General features: G+C 39.1%; 1 protein-coding gene across 2 annotated transcripts in view; it reads right to left on the bottom strand.

Moving 5' to 3' along the window:
* Positions 1-3934: 3934 nt before the first annotated feature.
* The window catches only part of LOC117524075 (inactive dipeptidyl peptidase 10-like), a 643233-nt gene continuing 628916 nt past the window's right edge, over positions 3935-18251 (bottom strand). The window contains exons 20-26 of one of the 2 annotated variants that reach the window (XM_034185800.1): positions 14354-14548; positions 13101-13155; positions 12641-12740; positions 10240-10298; positions 7080-7152; positions 6710-6783; positions 3935-4951 (exon numbers count right to left, since the gene is read on the bottom strand). In XM_034185800.1, coding sequence (XP_034041691.1) covers positions 4814-4951; positions 6710-6783; positions 7080-7152; positions 10240-10298; positions 12641-12740; positions 13101-13155; positions 14354-14548 — 694 coding nt within the window. In that variant the 3' untranslated portion in view covers positions 3935-4813. The remainder of the gene's footprint in view (positions 4952-6709; positions 6784-7079; positions 7153-10239; positions 10299-12640; positions 12741-13100; positions 13156-14353; positions 14549-18251) is intronic. The other variant, XM_034185801.1, reaches the window with a different exon arrangement.

Genomic DNA, 18251 nt, shown 5'->3' with positions numbered 1-18251 from the left:
TCTATGAGATGTGACATCTCAAAAATATATTTATGTACACACTCTGCTTTATTGTACTGTACAAAATGTGGCAACACTTGACACATTCTCTGTAGACATGCAAACATCTTACTGACACTAAAAATGTCCATCTTAAAACACCACATTTCAGTCATTTCCAATATGTAGCAGTTTTAGTTTTTCTTCTTCTTACTAAAATTTCAGAATATCTTTAAATACAGAAGTTGTCTGACGTGATGAACCTTCTTGAATAGGGTGAAGACACCGGTAAAAGCTCTCACACCATTTTTAAAGACTTCATCACGTTTTCAGTAAAGCAATTTTTTTAAAGAAAAAAAAAAATGAAATAACATTAAGATGAAGGAATGTGAAGTGTGACCTCAAACGTAAGTCGTGACATGAACAGTGTTCATTATCCTCATGTGAAATTCATGACTTATTGACTATGTGACAACAGCTGACATTATAATGAGGGCTGCATTAATTCCCAAATATAGTAATAAGAATACCCGAGTCAGGTTTTCTGCATTAATTCTTCTAATTCCATTCATCTTGTGGAGGTACACTATTCTGCACCAGAAATGTGCATGCATGATTTGCACCAATGCACCAAAACATACAAAGTGTCTTAACGCTTCATATATTATAAAACGTGTGATGAATAGTGACCGTTTTAAAAATGTTAATGTCCTTTAGGCTTGCTGGAAGAAGAAACCGGTATTAGTAAGAGATTATCTATCAGTGACCAGCTAACTTTATGCTGTTTACAAGGTCAGTTTGATATGATACAGTGATTCTGAGTGAACAATATGAGTGAGCAAATGCAAATAACAGAAGCTGGCCACATCATGATGACACACACACACACACACAGCATGCCCAGGGCATACCAAATTTTGCTTGAAGAGGAGGTGGGTCGATGCACGAGCATGGCCAATATTACGTTCATCAGAATACCCATTTCAATAAAATGTCTGATTTCATTACGAACAAAAATAAATCACAAATAACTTACCTGTGTCCACTTTTTGTCCTTTCTCATTCATTAAAAGTGTTCTTTATAATTTCATTTAGGTTAGGCACTTAACCAACTTTCTTCAAAAAAGAGATGGGCTGATGCTTGGGTGAATACGGTGTGTGTGTGTGTGTATATATATATATATATATATATATATATATATATATATATACACACACCGTATTCACACATCAGAGTGTGCCATTGGCATTCCGCACAAAATTCTGCCTGAAGCGGGGGTGTGCAGTGCACAAGCGCAGCCAAATTTTAGATTGGTCAGACTCCCCATTTTAATAAAATGACTGATTTTTCAACACAAATAAAGAATAAAATCACAACTCACCCATTTCTGGCTGTTTCTGTACAAATCTGTTCAAAATCTGTACTGTACAAATCCTTTTCTCATTCATTACAGCTGATGTCTAGCGAGTCCACCGGAAAGTTATATACATGCTCAAAACTTTGAGCGGACATCACACACAGAACTTTCTGGATAGTTGATTAGTCCTTTTCTTGTTTGTAGCTTGCCAGTGGACCAGTCACCTTTATGCTGTTTTCTCATGTTGGCAGAATAAAAACCCCCACAGCAGAATTCTGTCTTAACCCTCACTAAGCTCGCCATTGTCCTGGAAAAGTCCCCGTTTTCTTGCACAAAAGAGTACATTTCAACATAAACTTTGATTCCACTACCAGTGCACACTGATGATGTCCTCACAGGTAAGGCACCAAGAAAAATATTGTGAAAGGTCAATATTTTTTGCTTTTCATGAAGTATTGGAGTAACAAAAATATTATTTTTTGTGTTTTTTTTTTTTTTAAGGGTGGGCATTTAGAAAAATTTAATAAAAAATAACACTTTTCGGTGGGCGTTTAACCAACTTTAATCAGTGGGCTAATCCTCAGCCAGGGCTGGTCTAGTGCACAGATATGGTTAAAAAAAAAAAAAAAAAAAAAAAAAAAAAAATATATATATATATATATATATATATATATATATATATACAAAGAAATAATTAATGTTTTTTTCATACAAATATTTCATACATTGAAAGATGAAATTTTGCATTCAACTCAGCAATTAATTATTTGTTTTATATAATGCCTAAAATAGTCCACCAAAGCTCAGTAGCGAGCAGTAGCGAGGCTGAGATGCCTGGTCTCACCCAGTTGTCATCTGATGGAGCATGCTGTGCCCCAGTGGCCCCATGTAAGCCCAGAGCTTTGACAAGAGCCAACACGGCCTGTGTGGCTCTGTCTCCGGCAAACGTTGCTTTTCACAGGAACCCCCTTCCCCCACCGCAGCGCATCCAGCCTTCCCGTCAAATACCCAGCGAATCTGGACATCGTCAAGCCGCTGTTTGTTTTTAAGCTAAGCACCGTTGCCGCTAGTGTGAGTACAACAGCAATAACACAAAACAGATACAACAAAAATTTCATGCTAATGGAACACTTAGCGTGAAATTAGTGTGAAACACGCTAATGGAACACTTAGCGTGAAACACTAACCACAACGAGGGCTGTCCGTAAAGTATAGGTCCTTTTTATTTTTTTCAAAAACTATATGGATTTCATTCATATGTTTTTACATCAGACATGCTTGAACCCTCGTGCGCATGTGTGAGTTTTTCCACGCCTGTCGGTGACGTCATTCGCCTGTGAGCACTCCTTGTGGGAGGAGTCGTCCAGCCCCTCGTCGGAATTCCTTTGTCTGAGAAGTTGCTGAGAGACTGGCGCTTTGTTTGATCAAAATTTTTTCTAAACCTGTGAGGCACATCGAAGTGGACACGGTTCGAAAAATTAAGCTGGTTTTTGGTGAAAAATTTAACGGCTGATGAGAGATTTTCAGGTGATACTGTCGCTTTAAGGACTTCCCACGGTGCGAGACGTCCCACAGCACTCCCAGGCGCCGTCGTCAGCCTGTTTCAAGCTGAAAACCTTCAGCATTTTATCCGGATATTCCACTGTTAAAGGAGATTTTTTTAATGAAAGACGTGCGGACGGGTCCGCGCGTCGGGACGCAGCCGGACATGTTCCAACTTGTCCTTAAGGCTTCCAACGGAGGTGTTTTTCCTGTGGCGGAGCGTCGCGGCGGCTGCGAGCCGACGCTGCAATCTGCCCGCATGTCTTTCATTAAAAAAATCTCCTTTAACAGTGGAATATCCGGATAAAATGCTGAAACCGACTTCTTCTGAAACTTCTATGTTCTCTCACGATGTCCTGGATCAATAGAGCCTGAAATGTGGAGGTTTTCAGCTTGAAACAGGCTGACGACAGCGCCTGGGAGCGCTGCACGACGTCTCGCACCGTGGGAAGTCCTTAAAGCGACAGTATCACCTCAAAATCTCTCATCAGCCGTTAAAGTTTTCACCGAAAACCAGCTTAATTTTTCGAACCGTGTCCACTTCGATGTGCCTCACAGGTTTAGAAAAAATTTTGATCAAACAAAGCGCCAGTCTCTCAGCAACTTCTCAGACAAAGGAATTCTGACGAGGGGCTGGACGACTCCTCCCACAAGGAGTGCTCACAGGCGAATGACGTCACCGACAGGCGTGAAAAAACTCACGCATGCGCACAAGGGTTCAAGCATGTCTGACCTAAAAACATATGAATGAAATCCATATAGTTTTTGAAAAAAATAATAAGGACCTATACTTTATGGACAGCCCTCGTATATATATATATATATATATATATATATATATATATATATATATATATAAAAGTAAAAATTAAATTTGAAATTTCTAAGATGAACTGTGAGACATGGTTCTTTCAAGCATGTTCTAAATCCAGTTACCAGTTTCCAATTAAATCATGCTACTGCAGTTACAAAATACACACTGCAATACGACATGCATTCATGTGTGATGCAGACACAATGCACAATCCTATCATGTGTGGCCGGTTTAAGTCTGCTCACTCTCTAAGGGGGCAGTGCATTTGGTCATTTAATTAATCATAAAAAATATTGGTGCATTCATCGTTTATGAAAATAATCATTAGCTGCAGCCCAAGTTGTAGCTGTTTTAAAGAGTAAGCTGAATATGCGCTGCTGTATCTGGACAACCTGAGTTGAAACAGGCTAACATGAATGACTACCTCTACCAGTAAATAATATTGAACCTCATAAGGCATCAAACATGTCTACACAACACTTCTGTACAATAAAATGTGACCTACAAAGACCATTTTCATTTTGAGTGAGTGATGGAGGATCGTGTCAGCAAGAATTGCACTTATTCGTGATCAGCTTGGCTGCAGTGAATCATGTGATTTAACATTCTACGGATTTCTGCAGCTGACTAACAGTTCCTGCTACAGCGGCACAACCAAAGGAGAGGTGAGGTCAAAGTGTACATCTGTGTGGTTTCATCCCAAGTGCTACCACGAGAGATTAATGTGGGATAATGAGTGAAGCAGAAAGGAGGAAGAAGAACCATGCACTCAGTAAGTGCGGGTGATTTAGTCCGAATGTCCTGCCAGTGATGAAGGCAGATTTCTGTGCTTTGCCAACAAGGGGACCGTCCCACCACTGTGGACACTTTATGCCCAAAGCCAGGTCCCACCTCAAGTCCAGGCAAGTGTCACTGTCATCAAAATGTGTCCTTCAGTTACCTTCATCACATGTAAATCCAGTTTTACTCACACGCGCACACACACACACACACACACAAACAGAGCATTTACACCTCTGTCCAATCAACATCTGGTTATTGGTCCAAATGCAAAAGGCCTTGATGGATTTTGGGAAAATTCTCCAAGCTCTGTTGAAGGTTGACCATCAAAGCCTTCTGCCTACTCTTCCTCATCATCCTCTTCATCAGGCAACGGTAATAGCTCCTCCTTCAGACAATCCCTGTAAAAACTGGTCAGCGTGGCGTAGAGATGCAGGCGACTCTGCTGTGACAGGAAGTGGCCCTCATCTGGATAGATCTGGTGGGTAAAGAAAACAACAAAAACATCAAAATGTTGACCTTACTTGAAAGAGGTAACTGGAGAAAACACACCCCCACCCACTCCCATACGAGTTGCTTGCATGTATTATAGTATATTAGGAGTCGTTAATCATTTGTGATGTGTTTGACTGAACTCCACCGACCACTTTAGAAGAAGCTGTGCTTAAAAAAAAAAAAAAAAATCAGATGGACAGATCGTGTGAGTCTATACACCCCAGATGTTTGTTGGAGAGGGGTATCAAAAAGAATTCCAACAGATGTTGGCCAAAAATGTCCTTGCTTGAGTAGATCAGTTTTATTTATCCTAACTGCAGCCAAAAAAAATTTAACCTTCCTCACAATTTTGAAATTTCTTTCCACAAAATATTAAGAGGCGTGTTCAGCAGTGTGATTGACAGTTCTTTCAGATAAATGGGGCCATAAATGACACTTTTGGATATTCTGTCTCGTCAGTAATGTTACCCAAATTCTGTCACGCTCCAATGCCCATTCACACTATAATGTGAAGTGGCTGACACTGGCTAATGTAGCGTATTCACAAAAATCTCTGTGACAGACGAAGGTGCGCTACAGGGGTCCAAATTTCCTGTCTCGAATGCAGGTTGATGTAGCTGTTGTACTGGTGGACCTTGACATTTGGCAATGGCCCACTGACTCACACGGGATGCAGATTAACCTCCGTCGATGGGCAGGCGCATTGCTAGTGCACTCCTTGGAGCAGCAGCGTGACTTCACAGAGCTCATCGTCAATTCAATATTTGAGACATTACATGACATTTTCAATATAAACTCAACGCCACTCTGCATTTGTGTCACTTTCTCCTGGTCCGTTGTCAAGACAGGTTTAACATATTCCTTCACTTTTCTTAATATTTCTGCATATTTCTTCATTTCCAAAGGATCCAGAGGAGGTGTTGCATCCAGTCAAGACTCTGATGTTGGCCAGCAGAGTCCAGCAGAGGGCAACAAAGCAGTAGAGGTGACCGCCATTTTAGCATGAACGTCAAAGATTTTAATGTTGAAAATGTTTCTGGGACTACAACAAACATCAGCGTTGGCTGACTGATGTCGACTTAGCTCCTGCAGCATCTGGTGGACCTCAGTGCTGGTCAGCAGTAAGCAACTTATGCTGGGCTTATCAAAGTGTGAACGGGTCATTGATTCCTATAAGAAAAAGGGAACCTTAGACTTAGAAACCTGTCTTCCAAGGTACCTTGGGCGAGGTGATGGTCTTGTGGTTAAGGCATTGGGCTTGAGACCAGAAGATCTTCGGCTCAAATTCCAGCCTGACTGGAAAATCACTAAGGGCCCTTGGACAAGGTCCTTAATCCCCCATTGCTCCCGGTGTGTAGTGAGCACCTTGTATGGCAGCACCCTCACATCGGGGTGAATGTGAGGCATTATTTGTAAAGCGCTTTGAGCGTCTGATGCAGATGGAAAAGCGCTATATAAATGCAGTCCATTTACCATTCAACTTGTTAACAAGGTGAAGCCATACCATTGATTTTTCAGTGAACCTTGAACCAGGACGATTCCCAAATATTATTTGCCAGCTTCTGTTCTCCAGTAGGACTCATGAAGATTGGATACATTTGATTTTATAATCTAAATATAGTGCTACTGCAGTAGCATAACACCCAAGTTACATTCATGGATTATTATTGCGGTCCTAGTTTAAATAATTTACAGATGTACTCTGGGCTACTTGCTCTGGCGTTGTCTCTGCTGTGCACACCTGCATTGAGTAGTTTGCTCCAACTTTCACCAGGTTCTTGACAAGCTCAGCAGTATGCTGAAAGTGAACATTAGCTGTAAGAAAAGAAACAAAACACGTCAGCAAAATTCAACCTGAATCCTAAAGAACGAAGAAATAATCGCACTCTGACAGAACAGACAGGGAATGGATGGAAGTGCCTCAGCAATGCTTCGTCTGAATGCTTTCCTCTGGTAACCCCGACATGAATTTAGATAACCCACTTTCTTTTTATCTTTTGATTACAATCCATTTGATTCATTACCTTTAGGGATTGCGTGCTTCACTTTGCTCAGCAGTGATGCACCACAGACACAGTATTTTCATTCTGTCACCATTTATTTTCTCTTACCATCTGCTGTGCCGTGCACCAGCATCAGCGTCTGCTCCCTAAATGCCTGAACATTCTGCAGCACGCTGGAAAACTGTAATAAAATCAGAAAGAGCAGGGAAATTGACTGACAGATGTGCTACCTTCTGGCACAAAGGAGCACAATAAAAACACACCAGATGTGTTTGCATCAAATACATTGGCTGGTATTATGTTACATCTGATTTCAAACTAGAGCAGCAAAACCATTCAGGCCAGTTGCAGGGTTTTGAATGATAAAAAACACTTCCTTCAGGGACCTATTAAAGGTGTACAGTCGCTTTACACTCTGTGTATTTTCTTCCACTGTTTCCCCGCAAAACCACCCTGACTTACGGGTTTAGACCGAGTCCCAATATTCTACCTTAACCTTCATTTTGGACATTCATGTGGAAAGTGTGAAGTGATAAGGTGAAGGGAAAGTATTGGGATTGGGCCTCAGCAGCTTTTATTCACCTGTTTTACATAGAGTTTTAGACTACATGACTGCATGAATGGAGGTACAGTCTGAGAAGAACTGTAATGGTTGAAAAACATTGAAAGCTCTATAAGAAGCAGAAATGTTCTTAAATTCTAAGCGGGATGAATTACAATAGCACTAGAAGGGGAATATGAATTTGGCACAAACTGAAGATGGAGCTAAAGCTGCGTAAACATTCAAATTCTATTTCCAAGCTAATGGACACGTAGGAACATGTTTGAATCTGGGAACACTGGACTTTGATTTATTTCTAAGTTGTAGTTTTATCACAGCTGTAGTTTGAATAACAATTATATTGTGCTATTATTATTTATATACTTTTCATAGGCTAACCTGAGCAAGGCGATGATACTGATGAGAGTGAATCACAAATAAATGCTTAAATTTGACAAAACTTACAGATTTTCACAGATTTTTCACTGGTTTATTATATTATAGATTTGCACTAAAAGTTTAGCGGTATTTTCAGAATGTTGACAGAGCAGGATTCTGAATTGACAGTGTTTTCATGAACTGATAAAATGTGACTTTCTGGGTACTGTGTTCTTGTGATAATTGTTATTTTAGCGAGTTTCTCGTGAGAACTATAAATCCACTAAAGTTATGCTGATAGAACTGTAACTTTTATCAAGTCAAACAATGCTTTCTGTACATCATGTGACCTGTAACAGTGAAAAAGTGTTTCCATTACACTTTTCCTAAAAAAGGCTTTTGTGAATTGCCTGGAAAAATCACCTCATGTAAGCGTAAAAACACTTTTATGATATTTGAGGGGTTTTTAATACGTGTTTCCATTTACCATATTTTAGATTCACAACTTCAATTTTAGTGCAGAAGATAACAGAATATTTTTGAGTAATCTTGCAAATGGTGATACAAGCACCACATTTGGCAGAAATACCCCTTAGACATTACTCTTTCAAACAAAAAAAAAAAATGATTGGCCACTTGAATTTTCAGTAGGCGGCCAAGTTCAGGTCAACTGAAGAATTTACACATGGGTAAAAATTTAAAAACGCTCCAAACATATTGAAAACTATACCACATTATTTGTGGTAAAGGTATAGTTAAGGTATAGATAAAAATTATAGTTTGGACTATCTTTGACTGAAGGTTATGGGGTAAAAACAGCAAGAATGGTGACAATGGTCAATTTCAGTTTGTACAGGGGTCAAAAGTTAAAGCTGCTCCAATTTTGGTGTTAACAGGTTTTTAGAAAGGAATATGTCATGCTTAGTTATCACCTTACAGGGTAACATGTCACATGTTATAGAATCCAGTGGACCTAGACATTGTTTGACATTTTCTTTAGTGACCAAGCAGTCAACATAGTCAAAACTATTCCATTTATTAATCCCATTAGGTCAACCTATACGGATCTTTGTCACTATTTTTTTTGCCATTTTCACCCCATAACTCCAGAACATTCAGTCATAAATAGTCCAAACTATACATTTTTGGAATTGTTATGATCAGACAAATAATGTGGTATAGTTTTCAACATGATTGGAACATTTTAAAATTTTGACCCCTATGTAATTCTTTATTGACTCCTGTAGCTCAGAGGTCAGCTTCAGGATGGCTCCATATCTGAAAATAAACATTAGTTAATTTAGAATATGTGTGTCAAATGCCATGCTTTTATCACAAAATGAACAATTGTTTTGCTATGCCGCCCCACTACAAAGGATGCAAATAATACAAAAAGCCATTCTTGCTGTTTTTACGCCATAACACCATAACATTCAGTCATAGTGAGTGCAAACTATACCTTTTTGGAATATTTATGATCATACAAATAATATGGTATAGGTTTCAATATGATTGGAGTGTTTTAAAATTTTAACCCCTGTGAAATTCTTCAATTGATCCCTACCGGCCACCTATTGAAAATTCAAGTGGCCAGTCAGTTTTTTATAAGCATAATGTTGAAGGAGTATTTGTGCTGAATTTGGTGCTTCCATCACCATTTGGAGGATTGTTTCAGTTATCTGCTGCACTATTTGCACAATTTGGAAGTTAATGGAAACTCACCTGCTGTTTTACTGCAATACCACCACCAGATGGCGGGCACTGTATTAATGTTGTTGCTGGCTACCCTTGGTCCAGTTTTTTTTTTACTTGTGTATTAGACTAAGCAAAAGTATCATTTTTCAAGAGAAAACACTACTTCATGTGTACTTAACATATCTAGAAACAGACTGGGGACCGTTATGATTCCTGAGTATGGATGAATGTGCGATGCAAAGCCTCATTACACTGTAAACAGCTGGACAGATGCATTATTTGAGCAATCACACTATGCTTTCAAAAAACTCCTTTCTAGTATTTCTCATCTCTGCAGAAAACACCTGTGATAACTAAACATCGACTCTGTGCAGGAGACCAGAAAGAGCCAGACAAGCCTTTATAGCACTTCACAAAATGACGTGATCTAAAATGCTGGGGCGCTCGGTTACCACAGAGAAATGAGTGACAATATCCTACAGAGCATTAAGAAGGCAGAAAAGAAGGCAAAGCCCCGCTACCTCTGACTTTGATAGCAGCGACATTCAGTAACGGTGGGAGCTTAACTTTAGGAGGACTGTCAGTGATGTTACAGCTGCTTTCAAAGTCCTAAACAAGATCAATGGCAAGCAAGAGGAGGAAGTAAGCACGTACCTGATATCTGCTGTCATCCCGTAATGGCATGCCAAGGTATCTCTCGGAGAACGCTGATGCTGAACAAATGAGATGTGATAACATTTTAAACAGTGCGTCTGTGCTTCAGCCGCACCGAAGTGTCTAAACTAAATGTCATTTCTGACATTGCGGCACTAATGCAATGCTTTTAGTGAAAATGAAATGACATTATATAGGTGAAAGTGTCAAATGACTCTGAGGAATGTTTGCTCTATCTGCGTTCACTGCTGTGGTCTCTGTGTGGGGTTTTGAAACACTAAAAACTGCACTCATCACATAGTGAACAACTACAGTGAGGCAAATAAGTGTTTGATCCACTGTCAATTTTACAAGTTTTCCAACCTACAAAGAATGGAGAGGTCTGTAATTTTTGGGTGATTCTTAGACTATGGGCACTTATTATGTCCTTTGATCATATTGTATGAAAAACAGAAAAAAGGGGAAATTTCACACTTTTATAGTTATCTTTACAATGAAAGTGTGTTAAGAAATTTGTTCTAGTAGTCTATGATGACTTTTTCACCTTTTTTCAGCATCATTATATGCAAATATTTCCGTTTTGTGCTTGTCCCACACCCAGACTTTTGATCTTCAATGATAAAAATGAATGGTAAAGAAACGTTTTTTCTAATGTTTTAAAATATCTCTGAATAAAATATCAGTAAAATAATCAAAACATAATTGGGGTATTCAATGTCATACAACTGTTGTGATTTTTTTTAAACAAAATGTAGTTGTCCCACACTATTGCCGTAATTTCCACCACAACACTGTAATGTCCCTTTAAACAGTTTGTATGAAAGATTGTTTGGGTAGTTTCTATGGAGATAAACAGTGACATCAGAGCACATGCATATAGTGCCAAATCACAACAAACAGTTGCCCCAAGGTGCTTTATATTGTAAGGCAATGGTGTGGTGGAAATTACATTTACAAGGCCAATAGTGTCCGTAGTGAAAGAATCGCCCTTTTATTGTAGGTACAGTTCAACTGGGAGACAGAATCTAAAAAAATTTCAGAAAATCACATTGTATGATTTTTAAATAATTAATTTGCATTTTATTGCATGAAATAAGTATTTGATTACCTACCAAACAGCAAGAATTCTGTCTCTCACAGACCTGTTAGTTTTTCTTCAAGAAGTCCTCCTATTCTGCACTCTACCTGTATTAACTGCACCTGTTTGAACTTGTTATCTGTATAAGAGACACCTGTCCACACACTCAATCAATCACACTCCAACTTATCCACCATGGCCAAGACCAAAGAGCTGTCTAAGGACATCAGGAACAAAACTGTAGACCTACACAAGGCTGTGATGGGCTACAGGACAATAGGAAAGCAGCTTGGTGAGAAGACAACAACTGTTGGTGCAATTATTAGAAAATGGAAGGAACACAAGATGACTGTCTTGTCAGTCCACCTCATGTGTCAGAGGATGCATCTGTAATATCATGTTAATATGGCTGTTAGCCCTTGTCCAGATGGCCGCACTGTGTGTCAGCACATCACGGAGATGCCAGAGACTTCAAAAATGCATAAACTCTTCCCAGGTGTCTCTTGATGTTAAGTACCCAGACTCTTGTATATGACTGCTGACATAAGTGAATGTCTCTTAAAGTTCAACACTTTCATCATGTAGGCCTACCCTTCTGATCGTCCAGTCAAGGAAGCCAGTGAAAGCTTGGATTTCGTAATGTTCCAGGACTAACTCAAGTGTTACAATCAGGACATCCATTGGTTCCGCAAAGATCACAGCATCATTCACAAGGTGATGCTCAGCAAACCTTTCCTCACCAAAAAGACACCAAAGCTGCTGGCTTTCACAACACTATCTCACACCCAGTCCATGCAAGCACTGAACAGAGCAGGAGCCATAACACATCCCTGATGAACACCAATATTCCCTGGGAAAAAGAAATTCTGCCACAGTCTATGAAAGCTCTGCACTGAAAATATAGGGGTTAATTTAACAATTTATTTCATTTTTGGGGGGTGGGGGGGTGCAATTACAACATACATGTAACAGTAACTCCAATTATAATTTATTTTTGAGTACATAAACTTAAAAAAATGAGGTAATCATCCTTTTTGTTTGTTTGTTTGGGTGTTTTTTTGTTCTACCAACTTAATTCAGGTTTACACTCATAAGAATTTTATTTCCATAAAGATCACATCAGAGTGTTGAGGAAGAGTTTATGCTCATGTATAACTAAAAAGAAAATTAAAATTCCACCTACAGTTATAATGTGCCTATACTTGATCTGCTTCCACTTTTAGAATCAAATATGAACTCTTTGCTTGATATGATACAGAACGTGCCTGTCAGTAAACGTGAAGGCATCAAAATATAGGATTTACTGTGATGTGCGGCACTCACCATAAAGTTTCCAATCTGTCACTGGTGACATTGCACATGCACATCTGAACACGCTGTCAGTCGACTTGAGCATCATTAATGTTATGTATCCACCATATCCCTTAGGAAAAAAATGTAGAAATGTATAGTAGTTAAATGGCACAATCCATAATCCTGCTGAAGTACATGTCGTAACTGTCAGATGAAAAACACTTTAACTACTTTTGGTGAAATGGACGTGTGTGTTTTTCATGTCACAGGAATGATATACGGTATGAAAGCATTCGTTAGAGTCATGCAGCTGAAACCACGTAACTGCCTTTTGACACATGGCATTTTGCACTTTGGTATTTAAAGAGATTCTGACAGAAGCACATGTAACATTATCTCAACAAGCTGTATACGCGTATATGTGTAAAATTAGTCTTGAGAAGGAACTCACTTGAGAACTACTCATAGGAAAAACACAACATTGACTCACCTTTCCAAACACTGCTATGCGTGTCCGATCAATATATGGAAATTTCATTATGTACCTGGGGTAAAAAAGAAAAAAAAACTTTACTTTTGGAGATACAAATTGACATATTCCTAAAATCTGAAACTCAACTTTATACAGCTATAAAATACAATTAAATGATTTTTCAACCATTTGTAATTACATGTTTTATATATAGTCTTTTATTAAAACATTTAATTCTTTTTGTAAAGCATCTGCAGACTTTGTTCTTTGCAATTCATGGCAGAGCAAATTTAACAAATATTTCATGCAGTTGCATATAATTGCTTCATGGAGAACCAATGGAAAACCACTTGTGTCCAGATTCATGGTTAAGTTGATGCACAGCGGGGGTGAGTATGTCCAGCAGGTAGGTCATGAGTCATGTTGTCATGTAGGTGAGGAGGTAGTTCATTGGATGGATGGATGGATGGATGGATGTGTTCAAGAATCAGAAAACATTCATAATTGCCACAATATTCGTAAAAACCTCATAAGCAGGATTTAGGAATAAATTTGTTCTTAAGAACGGTTCGTGAATGAGGCCCATTGTTCTTATTATTTTTCAGAATAGTCTCCCTTAACATCAATGCACTTGGTCCACTGATGTCCGCATCTAGAGCCTTCAGATCTTATTTTTTATGAAATGAGTCTGTAGATAGATATTAAAATGTTACAAATTTATGATGTAATTTGAATCTGCTTCTAGGTTGGTGTGTCATTTCATTTTAAGTTGAACAATACTGTGAAAATGTTGAAACTTGCAATGAAGATAACCTGTATCCAAATACAAATCAAAGTTTAATGGAGTATTTTTTGGCCCATGCCTTACACCTTGACCAAATTTCATGAAAATCAATCATTATTAGTAATATGACTGAAAAATCACAAAACAAATGAATAAAACAAAACAGGTGAAAATTTAATATCCATTACAGTAAATATTTAAATAGTTTTTTCATTGAACTTTTACTTCATATGGCCAAAACTACAAGTGTCTAACTCAACATCCTTACATTTCATCTACAACATTACAAAGCATTATATGCCCATAACCTGTAATACCAATGATATCTCAGATTCTCTCACAGTAACAATAAGATAGAAATTAATTCTATGCAACATCTCGAAAAGAATTACATATGGAATGAAAAGCATACTCTCAATCTAATAACTGGAATTGAAGTGAACATTCAAAGTGGGTGAAAGTCAAGAACATACAGAGGAAAACTTACTCCACTGCTGCAATCTGGTCCTGAACCTCAACGGTTCCGAGCCTATGGTGAACCTCGTGCAAGATTCTTTGGCCCTGGAAACCACTGCCCCGGCTGTCCAGACGCGCCACAATGACATTGTCCGAGCTGACCAGCACAGAGTCCCAGCTGAGATCAAATCGGTCACTCACGGCCTGACCACCAGGGGCACCATCACTAAAGAGCAATGGCAATACAAATGGCAACACAGAGTCACAATGAGGAAAATGTAACTGCACAGAATTAACTCAGTTTTAGAGGGTCACTGGTAAAGTCATAATTCATTGTTTATCTGATTATATACAGTGGGTAAAATAAGTATTGAACACGACACAATTTGTCTCAACAAATACATTTCTCAAGGTACTATTCACATTAAATTTTCACCAGATGTCAGTAACAACCCAAGTAATCCATCAATGCAAAGAAATCAAAATAAATAAGTACAGAAATTAAGTTATGTGCAATAACGTGTAATGACACAGGGAACAAGTATTGAATACCTGAAGAACAGGAGGTGCAAAAAGGCATGGAAAGCCAAGACATCCATAATTAGAAAGCAATCCTGCCCCTTGTCATTGCAAATTAATATCAGCTAGTTCAGTCCCAACTGATGACATATAAAAAGGTGTCTCATTATTAAGATGTCACACAAGAAACATCCAATGCGGGTGAAAGCAAAGACCTCTCACAAGATCTTTGCAAAACATACTGTTGGCATTGGTTACAGAAGGATTTCTGAACTTATGAATATTCCAGTGAGCACTGTGGGAACATAATCTGAAAGTGGAAAGAACATCATTTCACCATAAACCAGCCACGGCCATGTGCACTTCACAAGAGGAGTGAAAATTATTATCTGAAGAGCCAAGGCCCACTTCATAAATACCTGGAATTAACAGGTACAATTGTTTCAAAGAAAAGAATAAGTAATGCACTCAACCACCATGACCTGTATGCACGCTCACCACACAAGACTCCATTGCTGAAGAAAAAGCATGTTGAAGCTCATTTAAAGTTTGCTGCAAAACATCTAGACAAGCCTGTGAAATACTGGGAGAAAAACTGGGAGAAAAACTGACCACTTTGGATGCCATAATACACACCATGTTTGGAGGTCAAATGGCACTGCACATCACACCAAAACACCATACCAAGGGTGAAGTTTAGAGGTGGGAACATCATGGAATGGGTCTATTTTTCTGGCAAACTTCATAAAATTGACAGAAGGATGAATGAAAAATGTACCGAGACATTCTTGATCAAATCTGCCGTTATCTACCAAGATGATGACGTTGAAACGAGGGCGGACATTTCAGCAAGACAATGATCTGAAACACACAGCCAAGGAAACTCTCAGTTCACTGTTTCGCAGTTGTGAATCTCTTGCAGGATTGCAGCCCAGAACTCACGTGAGATGTTGTTACAGCAGAGTTCCTGTGTCAGGAGCTCAGCACTCACTATGTAAACAAAGCTCGTGAAGTATGGACAATAAGACGACAGTCCATCACAGGTGGAACACCTCCTCTAGATAACCCAGTCAATCATCTCTCTTGAATTCACTATAAAATCTATGTAAAGAACTAAAGATCAGAGTTCATACATAGAAGAGGTCCACAGAACCTTCAACATTTGAAGACTGTTTGTGTGTTATGCTGCATTTGCACATAATGATGGCACGTCACGAATGCCATGAAGTATACATTCTTGGTCAGGTGTCCTCAGGAACTGCGGCAACCTGTTACCACACGTTACTATTAATGACACGTGTTGCTGGAGAATTATCAGGACCCATTATGCACGGTCAAGAATAATGTTCCGCATTGTTGCGTACTATCATGCGTAACAGCGCATCGCTAAGTTCTATCATGTTGCGAATGAGGCAACTTGTCTCCACACACATACACACACACACACATATTCATCCAACCGTCAGCTGCTGAACAATTCAGATCGCTCCAGTTTTTCCTCAACAGCCACAGCAGAAGAACTTTGTGACTGCATGTTTCGTTGGGCTCTGTGCCACGGAGTGGAGCAGAGAGGAGGAGGAGACCGAGAGAGCCACATGTGTGGCTTCACGTGGCTCTCGTCTCGCTCATTTTCCCAAACATCAGGCACATGCAGCAGGTGGAACACCTGCAGGAGCGCCCTGATGAGCAGTGGAACGATACTTTTAGCCCACTTGGCGTCACTGTCCTTCAGCATACTGCAGCAATGAAACTGAATGTGGTGCAGCAGGGTTTAACTGTGCGCATGTCAGAGAAGAACGCTGTCATGCTCTATTAAGGATCATCACTCATCAAGACGGATCAACACGCTCAGTTGTGACCTCCACGACATGAGGCAAAATGACTGTGGTGCGTGACATTCGTGGAAGATTTTTTGACAGCCAAAAACATGCTCCACGAAATTCACGAATATCACGCACCAACATGTGCTACTAAGAACCTATTCAGATGCGTTAAGTCACATTAAGAATGTCAGGAATGTGCCAAGAATGACGCAAATATGCCATTCGTAATGCGTCTTGCGTATGTGCAAACGCACCTTAAGAATGAGCCAAAATCACACCTGAGGAATGCATGCAACTAGATTCTCTATACAGGAGGCATCTTGAAGCTTCATTACAAAAAAAAAACCTTTTTGTACAAAGCATTAAAAAAAATTTTCAGTGAGCATGTTCAAAACCTTTTCCCATTTTATTTCACATAACTTAATTTCTGTAGTGATTTGTTTTGATTTCTTTGTATCTATGGATTACTTTGGTTGTTACAGACATCTAGTGAAAATTTCATGTCACTTGCAGTAAGGTTAGAAATATATTAAGAAAACTGTGACAGGTTCAGTACTTATTTTACCTGCTGTGTGTGTATATAGACAGACAGACACACACACACACACACACATTAAAGGTTTGAGTGGGCTGAAGAAGATTTTCATATTTGAAAGTGGGCCACAGCTTGTAAGACTGAGACCAACCACATTAAATGAAAACAAGTAAAATGTATTTGGCATCTTTCAAAGTTGTTGCAGATGTTCACATCAGTAATGTTTGTTTAAAAAAACATATTTTTTTGTTCAGTTGAGAAACAAACATTGCATTATTTCATTATGAATACAAACTACTCTGTGCTAATATGTATGAAAATACAAGTTTAATTATCATAATTAAATATTGCATATTGTAGTATGTATGTATTTTCTGTCCTGTTCCAAAAATTTGGTTACGGGTGGATTAAAGGGACCACGGGCCCCCCTCTCGGTTATGGTGTCAAGCGCCGGACCCCGCTGGGTGTGTCCCGCTCCCAGGACAGTGTGATCAGGTGAGGAGTTTGACTGAGACGGTCCACCTGTCAAACCCACAGAGGACAGAAACCTCCCCATCCAGTAAACAGCTTAATAATCGTAAGAGAAACGTTGCAGAAAAACAAACAACACTATTTTCTAACTTCAGGAAGGTAGACAACAAGCTACAATCTTATTTTTATCCATATGAGCCGTCCTCTGAGTTGGAAAAATAACAATAATCTGAATGAGCAGGCGGCTGAGACATGGAAGTGTAGGGAAGTGTCTACAAAGTGCAAAAACAAGACTCCAGAAAAATATTCAATAAATTTAGGTGTGGTGTCACCGAATTCACTGCACACATCAGTGGGGTCCTGCTGGTTATACTACTTGCTTGACACCAGAAGGGAGAGCTCCTTCGATTGCCTCCCCACCACACCGGCTGTAGTGACATCCCCCCCACAACCAAAAATAATAATAAAAAACATTTCTGCTGAGATTGGGTTTGAGATTAAGTTTTCCTGCAGTAACTGATCCACAAACTGAAATCCATAAACTACTGAAACTGAAAGAAACATATATATCATGACTGATA

This window comes from Thalassophryne amazonica, chromosome 14, assembly GCF_902500255.1.
Source record: "Thalassophryne amazonica chromosome 14, fThaAma1.1, whole genome shotgun sequence".
Lineage (NCBI taxonomy): Eukaryota > Metazoa > Chordata > Actinopteri > Batrachoidiformes > Batrachoididae > Thalassophryne > Thalassophryne amazonica.
The sequence above is the reverse complement of the archived record's forward strand: the minus strand, read 5'-3'. Positions and strand labels throughout refer to the sequence as shown.